Below are 20,155 nucleotides of genomic sequence, written 5' to 3'. Positions count from 1 at the left end.
GTTCAGTTAATACAGTTTGTAGATTGGACTCTACAGTTCATATTATGATGTTTTTCTGGTTCCTTGACATTCCTCTTTTTTGTTAGTGTTTTGTGCAGTTCTGATAAAGGTGGACTGGTGCTGCAGACTGCAGATAGTTAGCTTGATATGATCTGAGCAAAACTTAATATGCCTGGATTTTTGATGTTTTGTATTCTGTGTTTTCTCCACGATACATCTGTTGAGGTTTTTGAGTGTATTCGTTGACATGCCAAATCTCTTAGACTAATAAAGTGTACCTACTATCTTGCTTTCTTTATAATTACATCGATATATTGGGACCAGGTTAGATCCTCAGAGATCTTGACACCCAGGAACTTGAAGCTGCTCACTCTCTCCACTTCTGATCCCTCTATGAGGATTGGTGTGTGTTCCTTCATGTTACCCTTCCTGAAGTCCACAATCAGCTCTTTAGTTTTACTGATGTTGAGTGCCAGGTTGTTGTTGCGGCACCATTCCACTAGTTGGCATATCTCACTCCTGTACGCCCCCTCATCACCACCTGAGATTCTGCCAACAATTGTTATATCGTCAGCAAATTTACAGCTGGTGTTTTAGCCATGCACAGTCGTGAATACAGAAAGTAGAGCAGTGGGCTAAACACACATCCTGAATTGCTGGTGTTGATCATCAGCAAGGAGGATATGTTGCCACCAATCCGCACAGATTGTGGTCTTCTGTTTAGGAAGTCGAGGTCCAGTTACAGAAGGAGGTACAGAGGCCCAGGTTCCGCAAGTTCTCAATCAGGATTGTGGAAATGATGGTATTAAATGCTGAGCTATAGTCGATGAACAATGTCTTGACGTAGGTGTTTGTGTTGTCCAGGTGGTCTAAAGCCGTGTGAAGAGCCATTGAGATAGCGTCTGCCATTGACCTATTGTGGCGATAGGCAAATTGCAATGGGTCCAGGTCCTTGCTGAGGCAGGAGTTCAGTCTAAGTATGACCAACCTCTCAAAGCATTTCATCATCGTCGGTGTGAGTGTTACCGGGAGATAGTTGGCTACTTGGTCTTACTGACATTGAGTAAGAGGATGTTTTTATGGCTGATTCATCACCAAACTTGAATATGGTACTGGAGCTGCACTTAGTCATACTGTCTCAGGTGTAAAGCAGGTAGAGCAGGGAGCTAAGCAATCTGCCTTAGGTATCCCTGTTCAAATAGATATTGTGGAGGAGATCTTGTTTCCAATCTGAATTGACTAGGGTCTGCAAATGAGGAAATTAATGATTCAATTGCACATGGAGGCATTGAAGCTCAGGCCTTGAAGCTTATTGATTAGTTTTGTGGGGATGATAGCACTGATTGCAGCCACAGTCATCCTTCTAACTCATTTCATCAATGAGTGATAGGTGGCAATATTTTACTCAGGATTGGGAGTCAAAATTTAGGAGGCATGGATTTTAAGTGAGTGGGAAGCAAGTTAAGGGGACAGCTTCTTCCCAGGGTGGTGGATATATGGAACAAGCTGCCAGAGGAAGTGATGAAGGTAGTGATCATGGTATGGAGTGCAGAAGAGTAGGGGGAATCTCAGTATGCAAGGTAGGACATACCATGAATGGTGGGGAGTAACAGGATTGGACACACAGTTAAATGGTAATGAATGTTAAAGAATAGGGGGACTTCAATGTCCAGAGTCAATTTTGTGCATGACATGTGCAGAGGAACAGGCAGACCTCATTGTGCAAATACAGGGCATGCCCCATGAATGGTGAGACCTGTCAGATCTCAATAATTTTTGATCCATGAAGTTCTTGTAGAAGTTCAGAAATGAGCAAGAAATTTGGATTTATTGATTCTTCATCTGTTTTAAAGTTTAAAAAAATACAGAGCATTTAAAGCTTAGTGAGAAGCTGAGAAGGAAAAGCAGAGATTCAGTAGATTTAATAAAAAGATGGTTGCATTTGAAAAATCTACCACATTTGTACCTGAGGTAATAGATTGGTTACCCTGTTATAACAATTATAAAACGTATATAATGTGCTAACACTTAGGCAATGGAAAATGAAAAGGTATATATTGAATAACTTTCTGAACACCTTCTGCCACTTGCTGTGAAAAATTCATGGGTTTGTTAACAATTATGCCAGGAAAAAGAAATTAATTCAACTAGAATTTTATAAGAAAGCAAAAAGTGCTGTGTCCTAAGCCTCCTTTACTCTCTGTATATTCATGACTGTGCTGCCACCCACAGCTCATATCTGCTAATTAGATTTGCATAAATTTGGCCTAATCTCGTAACAATGAGGCAGCCTACAGACACGTAATGTGAAGAAAACAGCCTCTCCGTCAATATTGCAAAAACAAAGGAACTGGTTGTGAAAGAACTCCTGTCGAAAGAAAGGCTAACCCCTGTTGACTTCAATGGATATAGGATCGAGAGAGTGAACAGCTTTATGTTCCTCAGCATATACCGGCTGTTAAACCTTTCTTCTGATTATTACATGTTACTAGATGCAAGAATGCACAGCACTGCAGAGAATAAAACAACAGCTTTTTGTTTAGTGGTCCGTCACTAGAGAGAGTCCTCCTTAGGCACACACAAAAGCCCATTCTAGAGGTCTCTGCAAAGCCCAGATATACTGAGTTTTTAATCATTTTTTGTCACATACTCAGGAAATGCTTTTTAGCTACCCCACAATTCAATGGCCAGCGACAGTGGTATTTTTGAGGCAGAGACTGAAAATTCAGACCAACCGGGACAATGTGCGCCATTAAATAATTTCTAACTTTCCGACCGTCAGTTCTGCATATTTGTAGACAGGTTATAATTTTAGATTACCACATCCTGAAATGCAAAAGCCATTGGTGCATATGTGGCTTGCCATCGAATGAGACCTTTTATCATCTCATTCCCTTTTATCATATCATAATATAATTAAATTGGGGCTGAAAACAGTGCCGCTAATTTGTTAGTGAAAGCTTGGCAGCAAGTGTTTAAACAGGTCAACAGTACACAACACACAATGATAATCATGACAAGAATGTAGGAGAATAGAGGCCCATGATCCCCCTAGCAATCAGCTGAGCCACCCTCCTCCTCCTCCTGCGGACCCTTGCCTAAAACTATCCAACTGCTCCTGGATCTCCAGAATCGCGTGAGAGACATTATAGGACTTGTCCCTGACATGAGTGATGCACTTATCTCCAACTATGGCACACTCCCCTCCCTGCTGGTAGTCCATAGCATACCGGGTCTGCAGAGCGTAAAGCCAAACTTCTGCTATTTTTTGGTTGATTGCCTCCAGGCCCTCGATTGTGCTGTTCCCCAATGCCGTCAGCCCATAGTCGAGGTAGTTTCAATTCCTGGCAGCTACGGCCCCTGCAGATCCCTCAATGGAGAATGTGCTTAGCCAGCCATAGCCTACCGCTGATCCCAGAGTGGTCGGGTCCTTATAATCCACACAAACTTCTTTACTGATGGATTGTGCCACCAGTTGTTGTCAAATGTGAGCTTCCTGTGGGCAAGGAATGGTGAGAGGGCTGATTGTTCCAACTGCGAATAGTTGAGGCAGAACATTGGTATATCCGCTCTCTGCCCGGTAGCGTGTGGAAATTTCAGGAAATATTTTCTGATAACAGGTATTTTCAGCGCCGTATACCGGGGTGAATGCCAGTGACATTGTCCCTCTAGAAACATGAGTCCCATTACAATGACTGCATTGGGTAGGGAAACACACCTTTCTCGAGTACAGATACATGAAAACTTACCTCTTATTACTCTGCAATCATGATTCAGACACTGTTTTTCAATACAGGGCATGTACTTAGAGTCTTCGACAATTATACACCCCCATCCTAATCGTTGGAAACAGAAAGGGGTGCTTTGGGTGCCCCTACAGCTAGAGTTAGTGACCCAACTTCCCTTTTCCCGACCGTCATTTCGTTGCCTCTGTGCCTTTAGCCAGGACTGAGTTCCCCAGCACTTGGATCGCCAGTTCTCAGAGCTGCACCCTAAGGTACTATTCAAACTTTCCACACACCGTCCCATCCTCACTCTTGTAAACCTTCTCTTATGACCTTTACACTCTGCCTGAGCTATCCTCTTTTACTAACTCCTCACAATCCTTTCAGATGGGTTAGCCACGAATAGTGCCTCCACGGATTGAGCTAAGGGGTAACATACAGTTCTGTTACCGTATAATGAAAGAGATTCATGAAAGAGATTACTTTCTGAAGAGATTACTTTCTGAAGTATCTGTTAGTACAAACATTAAGAGCAAGTCTGACAACAATCACTTCTTTTCTAGCGGCCATCGTTTGCAATCGTTCAGGTGAATCCTTCTCCAGTAGTTTTACTGCTTCGGCATTCGGAGAAGGATCTGAAAAGGTCCTTTCCACCAGGGCCTGAGCTTGGGGCTCTCCCACTCCGTTATCAATACCGAATCTCCAATTTTCAAATCCCGCCACTCTGCCTCTGGTTTTTCTTGAGGTTTAAACGCCTCCTGTATTTGAGAATGAAGAAACTTTAGAGAGGATGATAACTGCCTGAAATACCTTAGCAATTCATCCCCCGTAACATTAAGGTAAACTTGGGTGGGAGGCTGAGTGTTAACATCCCATGGGGTCCTTCCGGGACATCCAAAAATAATTTCAGCTGCTGATACTCCAGCAATGGAATGGGTAGTAACCCTCATACGATACAAAGCTAACGGAAGGACCTTCAGCCAGTTCAGTCCGGTTTCGGACATTAACTCAGCCAATTTAATTTTCGGGGTGCCATTAGCCCATTCCACCACTCCTACAGCCCTAGGGTGATAGGCACAGTGGAATCGCTGTTCAATGTGCAGCAGCTTGCATAGTTCTTTATTTATTTTCCCCACCAATTGAGGACCATTGTCCGAACTTATCTGTCTGGGTAAGCGGAATCTTGGTATAATCTCTGTAAGTAACAACCTTATCGCTGTGGAAGCTTTATTATGTTGGAAAGGCTTCAATCCATCTACAATCACTAGACAATACTTATAACAGTGTACGGGCAGTAGTTCGATAAAATCAGGCTGAATACGTTCAAGAGGATCATTTGGCAAGGGGGTTTTTCCTGGGGCATATTGTACTCCTTTTCCCATGTTCGTTTATTGGCGTATCAGACATGATTGTATTTTCTCTTGTGCCACCTCCTCCGATCTAGGGTGCTACCAGGTGCGTAATAGAGTGTTATTCATTCCCTCCTTGCCAAGGCATATATCAGTATGCAGGCAATCAATAAGCATTGGTAACAAAGCATCAGGTATATGAACTTGGCCAACTGGAATGAGTCAGAGGCTCTCAGACGCAGAGTGCGAACACCCATGCATTTTCCAGATTAGTTTTTCCTGAATCGGGGAGTACCCCAGTAGTTGTTGCACAGTGTCCATGTCTGGAATACCCTTCATCATTGTGGTCAGCCTGCAGGCCAAGGCCAATTTCTCTGCTGTGGAGACAATATAAATGGCAGTTTGCGCTGCTAATTTGGCTGCCCTGTCTGCCCAATTATTACCTTGGGTAACTGTAGAGGAGTCAGAGAGATGCACTGAGCACTTGATGACAGCCAGTTGTTTTGGGAGGAGGATGGCACTGAGGAGGTTCAGTATGTATGAGGCATTCTGGATAGGAGTCCCTGTGGAAGTGAGGAATCCCTGATGGGCCCACAGTTGCCCGAAGTCATGAGCCACCCAAAAACGTAATGGGAGTCAGTGAAAATACTGGCCACTTCATCCTTGCCCAATATACAGGCTGTCGTCAAGGCAAATAGTTCTGCCTTTTATGCCGAGACAGGAGGTTGTAAGGATGCTGAGCCGACCACAGCCGAGTCGTTCACAGTGGCGTAACCACTAAGGCAGGTTGGGGATTTGAGCATGGGGCGGCCCATATGATGCCACTCTGGGCCCATTAGAGTGGACAGTGAACCCGTGGCCTGATTGATCCACCCATCCTGGGATGTAATACCTATTGTGAGATTTCCGGTGAGGAGGTGGATATGGTCACCGGACCATCTCACACTCGACCTTTGTGGGTTTGGATTCTTTAATCGGATACTCCAATAGAATAAACGCATTCGTTTCATCTGGGGTTGTGAATTATTTGACCAGTTCATATTGTTGGTGCTGATGGCTGCAGTGATAATCACAGGGATACATTGCAAGAGAATAGTATTAAACTGAGATAAAAGATTACCAGCATTATAGGCAGTACTCTCAGCATAGGTTATGTTAGTGGAGTAGCAACAGTCCCAAAGTCAGTACTGTCTTCCCTTTCTTTGGGTTTACATTCTAAGACTTTGGTCATGTCAATGGGCTGTTGCAGGGTCTTGTTAAAGGGCCCGCTTGATTTTCTCTACCTGTTCCATTGGGTCTGAGGTCGCTCTCAAAAATGCCTGCCAATTATTGTGATTATCTAGTCCCTCATACCATTTAGTCCGTTCATCCTGAGTGAGGGCAATTCAGCACAGACTGAAAAGATCTTGGGGGGGGGGGGTAGCCTGATACATTTGAATGGAATTTATTATGCAGTCTATAAAATCGTCAGGATTCATTTGATGGTTAGGTGCCTTGCTCACGATCATGCACATTTCATGAGGTTTCCACGGGGTATAAATGTGCAGAGTGGGTTCATCGGCATTTCCATGGAGATTGGGTCGGGAGTACATGTGGAGTATTTGTATCTGGGGCCACAGGACCACAGGAGTCATCATCATCTTACTCCTCATCTGGGTCAATCAAGGGGCTGTCCCCTATTACAGTTTATTCATTGTGGCCATGGGGTAGATCCTTTCTGTGACTTGTTTAGTATGGCTTCTTGTTCTAGCTGCAATGGGATCACTAAATTTCTCTGGCCATTGTATCTGCTCCTGTCCCTGTTCCTCAGGTTTCTGAGGTGTATAAGGAGGTGGTGATTGGTGTGTCTGTTGTTGAGGGACTTGAGGGTAAAGTGGGGCCATGGGGCTCACTTACCAATCCTCCTCAATTTCATTTGTATCGTCAGTCTCATTTTGGACCAACATCGGTAATCCAGACATGTCTGGATGTACCTCCATTTTACCCTGATAATTAAAAACCTGATGTCTCCGTCCAGTTCCGTCCCCTGTCTTCTCCCTTCTTTTTACTCCTTTATCATGGTCCTAACACTGAAACTTCAACATTTCCCATGGTTTGGGTTTGCCTTCCATATCACACTCACTAGTCCCTCTTTTACGTGCATTGTTTTTCCAGCTACCTTATCTAGACATTATTTAATTCTCAGCCATCCTTTTCCATGTTGACAAAGTTTTCCATTTTTCACCTGAATTTCTTTTACACATTCCCTTTTATTTTAATAAATTTCTTTATATTTCAGGTCTCCCCTAATGGCCCCGTTTCACTTCCCAATTTCTTAACTAATGAGGCAGATAATTTACAAAAATCATTGTTTTCCCTAGGGTTCTCTTTACAAGTTTTAAACAAGTGGGTTTCCAGTCCTAACATCAAGGGTCTGACCCATTTTTTCTTTTACCCATTAATTTGTGGAGTGTCTCTTTGCACCCACTTCAGAGTGCTGACTTTTTCACATGGGGGATTTCCCCTCTTAACAACTGGTCTAAGGCAGGGTGTCTTGAGACAGCCCAGTTATCCTCAGCTTCCTTCAAAATGTATTTATACCGGACTATTTCCTCTAACTCTTCTTAAACAAGGGTGAATCCTCAAACCCACTTTCTAAAACCAGGCTAATCCTCAGGCCCACTCTTTTACACCAGGCAAATCGTCAAGCCCACTTTTTTTTTACAGCAGGCAATTCCTCAAACCCACTACAAAAGGTGAATCCTCAAGCCCATTTACACCACTTTTTCACGCCAGGCTAAAACTCAGGCCCACCTGGCTGATCCTCAAGACATACTTCCCCACTTTTTTTTACACCAGGTGAATCCTCAAAACAATTTTTTTCACCAGGAGAATCCTGAATCCCATTTCTCCCTCTTTTTTACACTGGGCGAATTCTGAAACCCACTTTTTTACACCGGGCGAATCGTCGAGCCTGCTTTTTTTACACTGGGTGAATCCTCAAACCCATTTCCCCCACTTTTTAAACCTGGCGAATCCTGAAGCCCGTTTTCCCCACCTTTTTACACCAGGCGAATTCTCAAACCCACTTTTTTGCACCAGGCTAATTCTCAAGCCCACTTTTTTACACCGAGTGAATCCTCAAACTTAATTTTTTACACTTGGTGAATCCTCAAGCCCACTTTTTTTCACCGGGCTAATTCACAAGCACACTTTTTTACATGAAGTGAATTTTGAAGCCCATTTTCCACACTTGCTTACACCAGGCAAATCCTCGATCACACTTTTTTTCGCCAGGTGAATATTCAAGCCCACTTTTTGTCACCTGGCAAACCCTCAAACCCACTTTTTTACTGCAGGCGAATCCTCAAACGCATGTTTTTATACCAGGCGAATCCTGAAGCCCATTTCCCCCACTTTTTTACACCGGGCGACTCCTCAAACTCGGATTTACCTCCTCCCCAAGATCCACAAGCCAGACTGTTCTGGCAGACCCATAGTTTCAGCCTGCTCCTGCCCCACCAAACTTGTGTCTGCCTACTTGGACTCCATTTTATCCCCCATAGTTCAGACTCTCCCCACCTACATCCAGGATACATCCTATGCCTTTCACCTCTTCAAGAACTTCCAATTCCCCGGCCCCAACTGCTTCATTTTTACCACGGATGTTCAATCTTTATACACCTCCATCCCCCCATCAAGAAGGCCTCAAAGCCCTCCACTACCTTTTGGATAACAGACCCTGCCAGTTCCCCAGCACCACCACACTTCTCCGGTTGGCAGAGCTTGTTCTAACTCTCAATAACTTCTCCTTTGGTTCTTCCCACTTTCTCCAGACCAAGGGTGTAGCCATGGGCACTCGCATGGGTCCCAGCTATGCCTCCCTCTTCGTGGGTTATGTGGAACAGTCTATGCTCCAAATCTATACTGGTACCACTCCCCAACTTTTCCTCCGCTACATCAATGACTACATTGGTGCTGCTTCCTGCACCCATGCTGAGATTGTCAATTTCATTGACTTTGCCTCTAACTTTCACCCAGCCCTTAGATTCACTTGGTCCATCTCGGACACTTCTCTCCCCTTTCTTGATCTCTCAGTCTCCATCTCTGGAGATAGACTGTGTACTGACATCTTCTATAAACCCACTGACTCCCTTAACTATCTTGACTATACGCCTTCCCACCCTGCCCAATGCAAAAATGCCATTCCCCATTCCCAGTTCCTCCATCTCCGCCATATCTGTTCCCAGGATGAGGCTTTCCATTCCAGGACATCTCAAACGTCCTCTTTCTTTCAGGATCGTGGTTTCCCTTCTGGCGTCATCAATGATGCCCTCACCCACATCTCCATTTCCTGCACTTCAGCCCTTAACCCATCCTCCTGCCACCACAACAGGGACCGTGTTCCCCTTGTCCTCACCTATCACCCCACCAGCCTCCGGATACAGCATATTATCCTCTGCAACTTCCGCCACCTTCAACAGGATCCCACCACTAAGGACATCTTTCCCTCTCTACCCCTCTCCGCTTTTCGCAGGGATCGTTCCCTCCACGACTACCTGGTCCACACGTCCCACCCAGCATTTATCCCTGCAAGTGTAAGTGCTACACCTGTCCCCACACCTCCCCCCTTACCACCATTCTGGGCCCCAGACAGTCCTTCCAGGTGAGGCAACACTTCACCTGCGAGTCTGCTGGAGTCGTCTATTGCATTTGGAACTCCCGGTGCGGCCTTGTCTACATCGGCGAATCCTGACGTAGATTGGGGGACCGCTTCATCGAGCACCTCCGCTCCGTCTGTCACAGTAGACAGGATCTCCCAGTTGCCACTCACTTCAACTCTGCCTCTCATTCCCATCTAGATATGTCCATACATGGCCTCCTCTACTGCCATGATGAGGCCAAACTCAGGTTAGAGGAGCAACACCTCATCTACCGTCTGGGTAGCCTCCAGCCTGGTGGTGTGAACATTGAATTCTCCAATTTCCGGTAATTCCCTCCCCCTCCCCCTTCCCCTATCCTAGGTCCCTCTCTGCATCTCTCCCCTTTCAACTTCCTGCTGCTTTACCTCTACAGTTCTTTCAAGTTTATCCTCTCCCCCTCCCTCCTTTATCCTTCCTCTGATTGGTTTTCCACCTGGCGCCTCTAGCCCTTCCCCCTCCCCTATCTCTATTACTGGGCTTCGGCTGTCTCTTCCCCCCCCATTTCTGATTAAGGGTCTCAACCCGAAATGTTGGCTACTCTTTTCTCACGGATGCTGCCTGACCTACGTATTCTTTGATCCACAGCATCTGCAGTTGTATTTTTGTGTTTCGAATCCTCAAACCCACCTTTTTTCTGGGCTACTTCTCAAGCCCACTTTTTTACACCGAGTTGACCCTCAAATTTACTTTTTTTCACCGGGTGAATCCTGGAGCCCATTTCCCCCACTTTTTTTTAGACTTCTTTTAGTCACCTTTAAATAATTTCTAATTTCCCAACATATTTGTAGACAGGTTATAATTTTAGATTGCCATATCCTACAGGTGCAATAGCCATTGGTGCCTACATGGCGTGCTGTCAAACTAGCCTTTTTATCATCCCACGGCTCTGTGGTGAAAAAGCACCTCTTTCATCTCAGACAGTTGAAGAAATTTGCTATGGGGCCCCAAGTCCTAAGAACTTTCAACAGGGGCACGATTGAGAGCATCTTGACTTGCTGCATCACTGCCTGGTATGAGATTCTGCAGAGAGTGGTGTGGACATCCCAGTGAGTCTGTAGATGTGAACTTTTCACTGTTCAGACATTTAAAAAGACAGGTGCGTGAAAAGAGCCTGAAGCATCATTGGGGACCCCAGGTACACCAAACACAACCTGTTTCAGCTGCTACCATCCAGGAAGCGATACCACAGCATAAAAGCCAGGACCAACAGGCTCCAGGACAGCTTCTTCCACCAGGGCATCAGATTGATTAATTCATGCTGATGCAATTATATTTCTATGGTTTATCAACTATCCTGTTGTACATACTGTTTATTATAAATTGCACATTTAGATGGAGACGTAAAGATTTTTACTCTTGATGGATGTGAAGAATGTAAGTAATAAAGCCAATTCAATTCAAAAACCCAACACCTAAAGTGCTTCAATTCACTGTGTAATGAATTAGACTGCATGCAAGAAAAGATTTTCACTGTACCTTAGTTACCTAACTAACCCTCACGTGTGTGAAGATAGGGAAAAGTAATAACCAGTGCAGAATAGTATACAGATCTTAATGGAGTGCAGGCAGACAATAAGGTAAAATGGGCATGACGAGGTAGATTGTGAAGTCAAGAATGCATCTTGTACTGGTAGTCTTATAACAGAGGGGTAGAAACAGTTAATTATGTGCTTTCAGATTTTTGTATCTTCAGTCTGATGGGAGAGGGGAGAAGAATGTTGGAGTGAGTGGTGTATTTAAATATGCTGCCTGCTTTACTGAGGTAGTGAAAATATGGAGAGAATGCTTGTGGAGGTTGGAGGAGAGATTGGTTTCATAATGTGCTGACCCATGTTTCCAATTTTATTCAGTGACAGCCAGAGTGGTTACAGTAACAAGCTGTGATGCATCCAGACAGAATGTCTTCTGTGGTACATTAACAAAAAAAATTGGTAAAGGGAACATGTTCATTCTAAGTTCCTATTACCATTTTTGTAGTTTATAGTAGGGGTGCTGTGGGGATTGACTACCCATGCAGTCAGCAAGAGAGTTGCTGAAGAAAATAATTCTTTTCATTGCAGGAACATCTGAGATTTTCTGGAGAGAGCTGCATAATCCACACATTTGGATTCATTGACATGGATCCTGGTGTTGAAGGAGGACTCAATGTCACCTTGACTCTCAGGCTGCTGATGCATGGAAAGGTTTGTGTCCCACCATGGGGGGAGCGGTTGAGGTGAGGAGGCAATGTGTTCTGATTCAGCTGGGGAGGGCTCAAGAAAGATTCATAGGAATGTTGATGTAATGGACAACCTGAGTCAGGCTGGGTCTGTCTTCCCTAGATGCAGGAAGCTGAGGGAGTAATTAGGCAGAGATTTATAGAAATGAGGGGCAACCATAACGTATATTATTTGGAGTCATCCCCATAGTAATGGGGGTTCAAAACAAGAAATGTTAAAATGAGATCTGAGGGCAAGTTTTTCCAAATATGTATGGAATAAGGAAATTGTAGAGGCAGGTACATTAATAACACTTAAAATTGGACAGGGACATGAAAAGGAAAGGTTTAGAGGAAATTCAACATGCCTCTCTGGACCCTTACCAATGCAGTAGGGAATGCACTCAGTCTGGATGCATCATGATTCATGTACTATAAGTTTGACTAGTGATTGGATGGGTCAGAGCACAGAATGCAGAAAAATAACCATATAACCATATAACAATCACAGCACGGAAACAGGCCATCTCGGCCCTCCTAGTCCGTGCCGAACTCTTAATCTCACCTAGTCCCACCTACCCGCACTCAGCCCATAACCCTCCACTCCTTTCCTGTCCATATACCTATCCAATTTTATCCAACCTATCCAAAAATGTGCAAGTTCATTGTTCTGTGAAATTGGGGACACAGGGTGGTCTACTTTTGAAGATCATTTTGAGCAAATTTTGTCCATCTACAAAAGAACATCAGCTGAGTGATTTGTCATTTCTGTTCTGTCTGCAGGAAGTGGGAAGTATCATTGGGAAGGTTAGTGGTTGTGTGAAAATTTATTTTCTCTGCCTTTTCTCAGAGTTTTGAACAGTAGATAACTATGCCTCTCTCTCCCTCACCTCAGAAAGGAGAGACAGTGAAGAAGATGCGAGAAGAGGTAAGGGGCCTATTTTCCATTCTTGACAGGATCTGCTTTTGTGTTGGTGCTTAATTTAAAATACTTTCTCTTTCACACAGAGTGGAGCACGAATTAATATCTCTGAGGGCAACTGTCCTGAGCGGATTGTTACTCTGTCAGGACCCACCAGTGCCATCTTCAAAGCATTCACCATGATCACTCACAAACTGGAGGAGGTCAGTTTGGTTATTCCTGCAGTCTCTGCATGAGTCAACAGTTGTGAATTTGAAGTTTAGGGAGTTTCAAGTGGGAAATCTGTATAATATGATCTGGCTTTTATAGTTCTCTCTTTTTATCTAATTTTTTCTGTTGTTTTTTTATGTTTTTATCTCTTCACTATCTTTTTCTATTTCCTTTTCTTCCCGATATCTACTGTCTCTCGGATTGTGTCTGTGGGCTGCCCATTATTAACATTGTATCTGACCCTTAGGATATCAACAGTGGCATGGTGAACAGCAATGCCTCCAGCCAGCCTCCAGTCACTCTGCGAATTGTTATCCCAGCCAGTCAGTGCGGATCGCTGATCGGGAAAGGCGGTTGCAAAATCAAGGAGATCCGTGAAGTGAGTTATGCAATCATGTCACTTAGGGAGTGGGCTTAGCCTGGTGTATACCTATCTGTACCTGGTTCCAGTTTGGAGCTGCGTCTGCTGCCCCTAATCTTTGCACAGAACTGCATCTGCTTTTGGTCTGAGAACAGAAACCTTGGTGGAGTTATAGATAGAGAAGATGGTTGTCAAAGAATTTAGTTGTGTATAAGGACATAAGAACTAGGAACTGAGAAGGCCATCTGACTCTTTGAACCTTTCAGTAAAACATAATTGATCTGAGTGTGGACAGATCAATCTAGATGCCTTTTCCTCTTACTCCACCAATCTAATCTAATGGTATTTCAAGTATGTTTAATGAGGTAGCCTTTACTACTTCTACAGGTGGAGAATTCTACAGATACATTATTCTCTAAGAAAAACTGTCTCTCATTTTTGAAGCTATGCACATTAATGGTCAAACTCGGTAAGTCAGACAGCATCCATGGAAATGAATAAACAGTTGACGTTCTGGGTCGAAACCCTTCTTCAAAACTGGAAAGAAAAGAGGAAGATACCAGAATAAGAAGGTGGTGGGGAGAAAGCTAGAAAGTGAAACCACGTGGGTGGAAGAGGGGAAATCAAGTAAGAAGCTTGGGGTTGATAAATGGAAAAGGCAAAACGAATGAAGAAAGGAATCGAGAGTGAACCTGTGGAAAGCAGGGAGAGGTAGAGGTGTATTTAATGGTTGAGTCATGTTGAAACTAATGGAAATTCCTGAAAATGATGTGAGGTCAAGAGGAACACTGTTAAGGTGCATCTTTGATGTCCTAGACAAGAAATTCTCAACCTGGGAACATACAGAGGGGATGCAAGAACTGGAAAATGGAATGATATTTTTACAGTAGACAGGGTGGGAAATGGTATAGTAGCATAGTTCTGGGGATGGGTAGGTTATAAAATATGATGTTAAGAGTTTGGCTCCAAAGATGGAGACAAGAGAATGAGGAAAGACTTTCCTAAATTTTTTCTCCCAGTTCTGGACACTATATCCCTTAGTTCTAGTCTCATCTGCCAGTGGAAACAGTTTTCCTGCTTCTGATCTTATCCTTATTGATGAGTTGAAAATTGGGACAAAGATATGGCAGATGAAGATAAGTCTGAGGTCAAACATAAGAATAAGTCATTTTTAGGTAGGTCTCACAGAAACATATACACTAAGGTAGAGTTTAACATCATTGGGCCTAATGTGAAATGCTTATATGCAGCAACTTCACAGCGCATGGATTAAACAACTGTGTAAAATATGTTTCACATTTATAATGGAAGACTGAAAAAAACTACAAATCAACATATCAGCGCAAAAAGTAAACAAAATCGGAACTCATCCGTTAGAAAGCCCATAAGTAGCAACACAAGCAGAAAGGCACGACTACAGGTGCTAAAACAACAAAAAGCCCACTGGTGGGACTCAGCAGGTTAAGTGGCATGTGGGCTAGGGAAGGAATTATTATTGTTTCAGATCTAAACCCCAAATCACTGAGTTTCTCCAACTGATTACTAACACAAGTAGATAGGATTGCCTTCAACTCCTGGGATGTTGAATATAAAAGTAAGGAAGTCACATTACAGCTTTACAAAACTGTAGGCATCATCTGGAGAACTACATTCTGTTCTGTTTACAGGACATTGTGGGGGCTTTGACAAGAGTTGCAAGTTTTAATAAGGATGCTGCCTGGATTAGAGAACATGAGTTTAAAAGGAGGGATTAGATAAACTTTCTCTGGAGCAGTGGAGGTTGAGGGGAGACCTAATGATTTATGAGAGGCATAGATACAAATGTTCAAAATTCCAATTTAATGTCAGAAATGTTTACAATATACATACTGAAATGCTTTTTTATCGCAAAACGTTCACAAAAACAGAGAAGTGCCCCAAAGAATGATCGACATTTACACGTGAGAACCCCAAAGTCCCCCCCCAGCTTCCCCTTCCCACTCATAAGCAGCAGCAGGCAACAATCCCCCCACTCCCTGTCAACGCCGATATACTCAAATCGAGAAGGAATTACTTGCCATAGCTTATGGGTGTGAGAAGTTCCACTAGTATGTATATGGCAAAGAAATCCAGGTTGAGAGTGATCACAAACCACTTGAGAGCATCTTCAAAAAGCCACTTCACCAAGCTCTTATGAGGCTGCAAAGGATGCTTCTCAGGCTACAGAGGTACACTCTCACAGTCACCTATAAGCCAGGAAAAGAACTGTACATCGCTGATGCTTTGAGTCGTGCTTAACTCAAAGAGCAAAAGGAAAAGTTGCTAGGAAGAGACCTGGAGGTCAGCTGGGTTACGCCTCAGCTACCCATCTCTGAGGAGAAGTTGAACATGTTCAGGAAAGCGACTGAAGATGATCCTGAAATGCAAATGCTAAAAGACATTGCAATGAATGGATGGCCAACAGAAAGAAAAGATGTTCCAAAAGAAATATAGAAATACTGGACATTTAAAGAGGAAATCAGCTATGCATCAGGACTAATGTTCAAAACCGCAAAACTCATCGTACCAAACCAAATGAGACAGGAAATGCTGAACAGAACTCATGAGTCACACCTGGGATGTTGAAATGTAAAGAAAGAGCAAGGGACATTCTCTGTTGGCCAGGTATGTCAACTCAGATAGAGGACATTGTGTCTCAGTGTGCTGACTGTAATGAAAACAAAAACAGCAATCCAAGGGAGCCTTTGCTTCCCCATCCACTACCAGGAAGACCATGGGAGAAGCTTGGCACAGATCTCTTTCACTACAATAGTGCAGAATATCTGCTTTGTGTGGACTACTATTCAAAATATCCAGAGATCACCAAGTGACACGTCAAGTCAAGGTGTCATTACCGCAATGAAGTCGACATTTGCAAGACATGGTATTCCAGATATTGTCGTCAGTGACAATGGTCCACAATATGCCAGTGGTGAGTTTAGAGAGTTTTCAGAAAGCTGGGAATTTCAACATGTTACTTCCAGTCCTGGGCATGCTCAGTCTAATGGACAAGCCCAGAGAACTGTACAAACTGTGAAGAACATGCTCAAGAGGCACAAAGCAGCAACATTGCTCTGCTTGAATACCGCAACACACCGATTGAGGGTGTGGGGTTCTCTCCTGCGCAGCTGTTGATGGGATGTCGTCTGAAGTCCAAGCTGCCAGCATCCACAACTCTACTAACTCCTGAAAGTAATGCTCAAGTACATGACAAGCTAAAGTACAAGCAAATAAAGCAAAAGGGCTACTATGACAGACATACAAGACAGTTGCCAGATCTGCATACGGGTGAAAATGTCAGAATACAGAGAGGAGACGCTTGGCAGCCAGCTGTGGTTGTGAACAAGCATCAGCAACCAAGATCCTTCATAGTTTGCACGGTGGATGGAAGAGTCTACAGGAGGATCAGGAAGCATCTGCTGAAGACAGGCGAGAGGGAGTTTCCACGTACAGATACACAGGACATTTCCACGGATACAGACATGGAAACAAATGACTCCAAGAGTGAGGGGCATGACGAAATCCCACTGCACAACGAAGGTGAAGGTTCGGCGCAGACTGACAGAGGTGGGAATGCAGACCACAAAGACCCAGAGGTCACTTGAGAGACTAACACTGATGAAGGACAAGCACAGTCACAGTTGTATCGCACACGGTCTGGGAGACAAGACAAACTTCCAGCTGGATACAGAGACTAGATCTACCTACCGTCTCATACAGTTTGATCTCAGAATGGTGGTGCAGGCTCGAAGGGCCAAATGATCTACTTCTGCACCTATTGAGGCAAAGTCACACATGATATAAGTCCCAAGGTGTGAAATAAAAGGTTTATTAGTCGATGTTAGTAAAAGAAAATATATTGCTGTTAGTATTGTAAGATACAATGTAGAATACAGTATAAGAAGTTAAGATGTTTATTTTAGTTTATGTAATGGCTGTTGCAATGTAAGAAAGGCATTGTTTTGGTAATTCACAGGGTTGTAAAAAAGTCTTGAGAAGGGGGATGTAATGTACTGTGTGAGTTCGTAGGTCAGAGTGCATATGATGTCAGGACGGGGGTTAAGAAAGTGGAGGTCTGTTGAATAAATGTGATTGTTCAATCTACAGCCATGTCCGAGTCACATCAATACTACATTACCGAGCACAAGGCGTGAGCTAGGTGATAACAAAGACACAGACCTTGCAGCCCAAAGACTATCACAATTCATCTGGCATTCAACAAATCATATGTTTTCTCTCTAATAAGGGAGAGGTGTCCCCTTTTTCACAGCAAGCAGGAGATATAACAACCTATTGGTTTAGGATGTTTAAAAGTCTGTTCTTAGGGACTGTTCTTAGGACCAATTACACACCCCCATCCTAATCGTTGGAAACAGAAAGGGGTGCTTTGGGTGCCCCTACAGCTAGAGTTAGTGACCTAACTTCCCTTTTCCCGACCGTCATTTCGTTGCCTCTGTGCCTTTAGCCAGGACTGAGTTTCGCCAGTTCTCAGAGCTCCACCCTAAGGTACTGTTCAAACTTTCCACACACACACACAAATTTAGGAGATGACACATGAATGGAGGTTTATTGACATTGTGCAGGCATTAGTGATCACTCTAGTTACTGGTTCAAACAATGTGAAACCAAAGGGTTGGTATCTGTGCTATACTTGAATAGGTTTATTTTATCAGTGTTTGACATGGCCTTTTGCTGTGCTGCCTTGTTCTGTGTACAGAGGTTTAATAGTTCATTATCAAGTTTGCAAGTCTTCAGTGTCTGAAAGGTCTTTTTTTGTGGTTTTGCTCCATTTCCTGTAACACCCCACTCTGTCTCTCCAGTCAACCGGAGCCCAGGTCCAGGTGGCTGGCGATATGCTACCCAACTCAACTGAAAGAGCTATCACAATTGCTGGGACTCCACCATCCATCATTGAGTGTGCCAAACAGATCTGTGTGGTGATCCTGGAGGTAGGTGAGGATTATTGAGAGAACAGTGATGACTAGAAGGAATTGGAATCTTCTAGGTTGGGACAGGGTGCCTGCCTTGTCGCCTAGATAATTAGAGCTGTTCTCTGTCAGGGACCTCAGGTTTAATCCTGTAATGAGAATCATCGCTGGCATAAATTATAAAATTTGTTTGCGGCTGAAGTAAGGCTGCAAAATGTACTGTAAACTTATAATTAGCTGGTGTACCTATTGCATATGAGCCTCAGAAAAAATGTTATGGCATTAAATTAGGAGCCACCCTAAAATAATATTATCTTCCAGTCATGATTAGAATAATACATAATGATTATTGTTACTATCAAATGAACCAGGGAATGATTTTGTACAATCTGAATTTTTTTCACAGAAGTCTAAAGTGCTTGGCACCAGGTAGATGTTTATGAAGTCAAATGCCAATGAATAATACATTTTGAAATCTTCACATTGGTAATGTACAGAGCAGTATTTGAATTGTAAATGGTTTGTTCATTTGGCATTGGCTTTGTTCCGTTATTTGTAACAGGATACAGATGGTCAGGGATAATAAGGATAAATACTGTAGAAGTTAAATGCTGCAGAAGAGGAATAGAGCGTGTATTCAGCAAGCCAGGCAGTATTTGTGCTAAAAAGACGTTTCGGGCCAAAACCCATCTGCTGAGTCCCTCCATCATTTTGTGTGTGTGGCTTGGATTTTCAGTATCTGCAGACTTGTTAGTGAGGTATATTTATGGGTTTATGGATTGTTCAGAAATCTGATTATGAAAGAGAAGAAGCTGTTCCTAACACATTGTAGATTTTCAGGATCCTATTTCTATTCACTAATGATAATGATGAGAAGAGGGGAAGTCATAGATATTGACTTCATTCTTAATGATGGATGAAGCCTTCTCGAAACACTGCCTGTTGAAGATGGTGGAGAGGGTTATGGCTGTAATGGAATCAGCTCAGTGTACAAACCTCTGCATCTTATGACCCAGTGTTTTGGAGCTATTGGCAGAGATACAAACAGAATGACTATCACGTCAAGGATGCAAGAAAGACTGATCAGACCTGTTCATGCCCTCATCAACTATCTGCCTTTTTAAGTATAGAAACATAGAGAAACTACAGCACAATACAGGCCCTTCAGCCCACAAAGTTGTGCTGAACATGTCCCTACCCTAGAAATTACTAGGATCACCCATAGCCCTCTATTTTTCTAAGCTCCATGTACCTATCTAAATGTCTGTTAAAAGACCCTATTGTATCTGCCTCCACCACTGTTGCCGGCAGCCCATTCCACACACTCACCACTCTCTGAGTAAAAAACTTAACCCTGACATCTCCTCTGTACCTACTCCTCAGCACCTTAAACCTGTGTCTCTTGTATTTCAGCCCTGGGAAAAAGCCTCTGACAATGCACATGATCAGTGTGTCTCATCATCTTATACACCTCTATCAGGTCACCTCTCATCCTCCATCATTCCAAACAGAAAAGGCCGAGTTCACTCAACCTACTCTCATAAGGCATGCACCCCAATCCAGGCAACATCCTTGTAAATCTCCTCTGCACCCTTTCTATGGTTTCCACATCCTTCCTGTAGTGAGGCGACCAGAACTGAACAGTTCTCTAAGTGGGGTTAGACCAGGGTCCTATATAGCTGCAACATTACCTCTTAGCTCCTAAATTCAATTCCAAGTTCGATGAAGGCCAATACACCATACACCTTTTAGCCATAGAGTCA

At 43.5% G+C, this 20,155-nt stretch overlaps 1 protein-coding gene across 5 annotated transcripts in view; it reads left to right on the top strand.

Moving 5' to 3' along the window:
- The window catches only part of LOC132386034 (poly(rC)-binding protein 3-like), a 103,703-nt gene that overhangs the window by 3,839 nt on the left and 79,709 nt on the right, over window positions 1-20,155 (top strand). For 3 of the 5 annotated variants that reach the window (XM_059958321.1, XM_059958323.1, XM_059958319.1), the window contains exons 2-7: window positions 11,817-11,939; window positions 12,737-12,760; window positions 12,849-12,881; window positions 12,962-13,078; window positions 13,333-13,464; window positions 18,285-18,413. In XM_059958321.1, the coding sequence (XP_059814304.1) occupies window positions 11,874-11,939; window positions 12,737-12,760; window positions 12,849-12,881; window positions 12,962-13,078; window positions 13,333-13,464; window positions 18,285-18,413 (501 nt within the window). In that variant the 5' untranslated portion in view covers window positions 11,817-11,873. Of the gene's footprint in view, window positions 1-11,816; window positions 11,940-12,736; window positions 12,761-12,803; window positions 12,882-12,961; window positions 13,079-13,332; window positions 13,465-18,284; window positions 18,414-20,155 lie in introns of those variants that run through there. The other 2 variants (XM_059958320.1, XM_059958322.1) reach the window with 2 other exon arrangements.

This window comes from Hypanus sabinus, assembly GCF_030144855.1.
Source record: "Hypanus sabinus isolate sHypSab1 chromosome Y unlocalized genomic scaffold, sHypSab1.hap1 SUPER_Y_unloc_8, whole genome shotgun sequence".
In the NCBI taxonomy this organism is placed as follows: domain Eukaryota; kingdom Metazoa; phylum Chordata; class Chondrichthyes; order Myliobatiformes; family Dasyatidae; genus Hypanus; species Hypanus sabinus.
The sequence above is the reverse complement of the archived record's forward strand: the minus strand, read 5'-3'. Positions and strand labels throughout refer to the sequence as shown.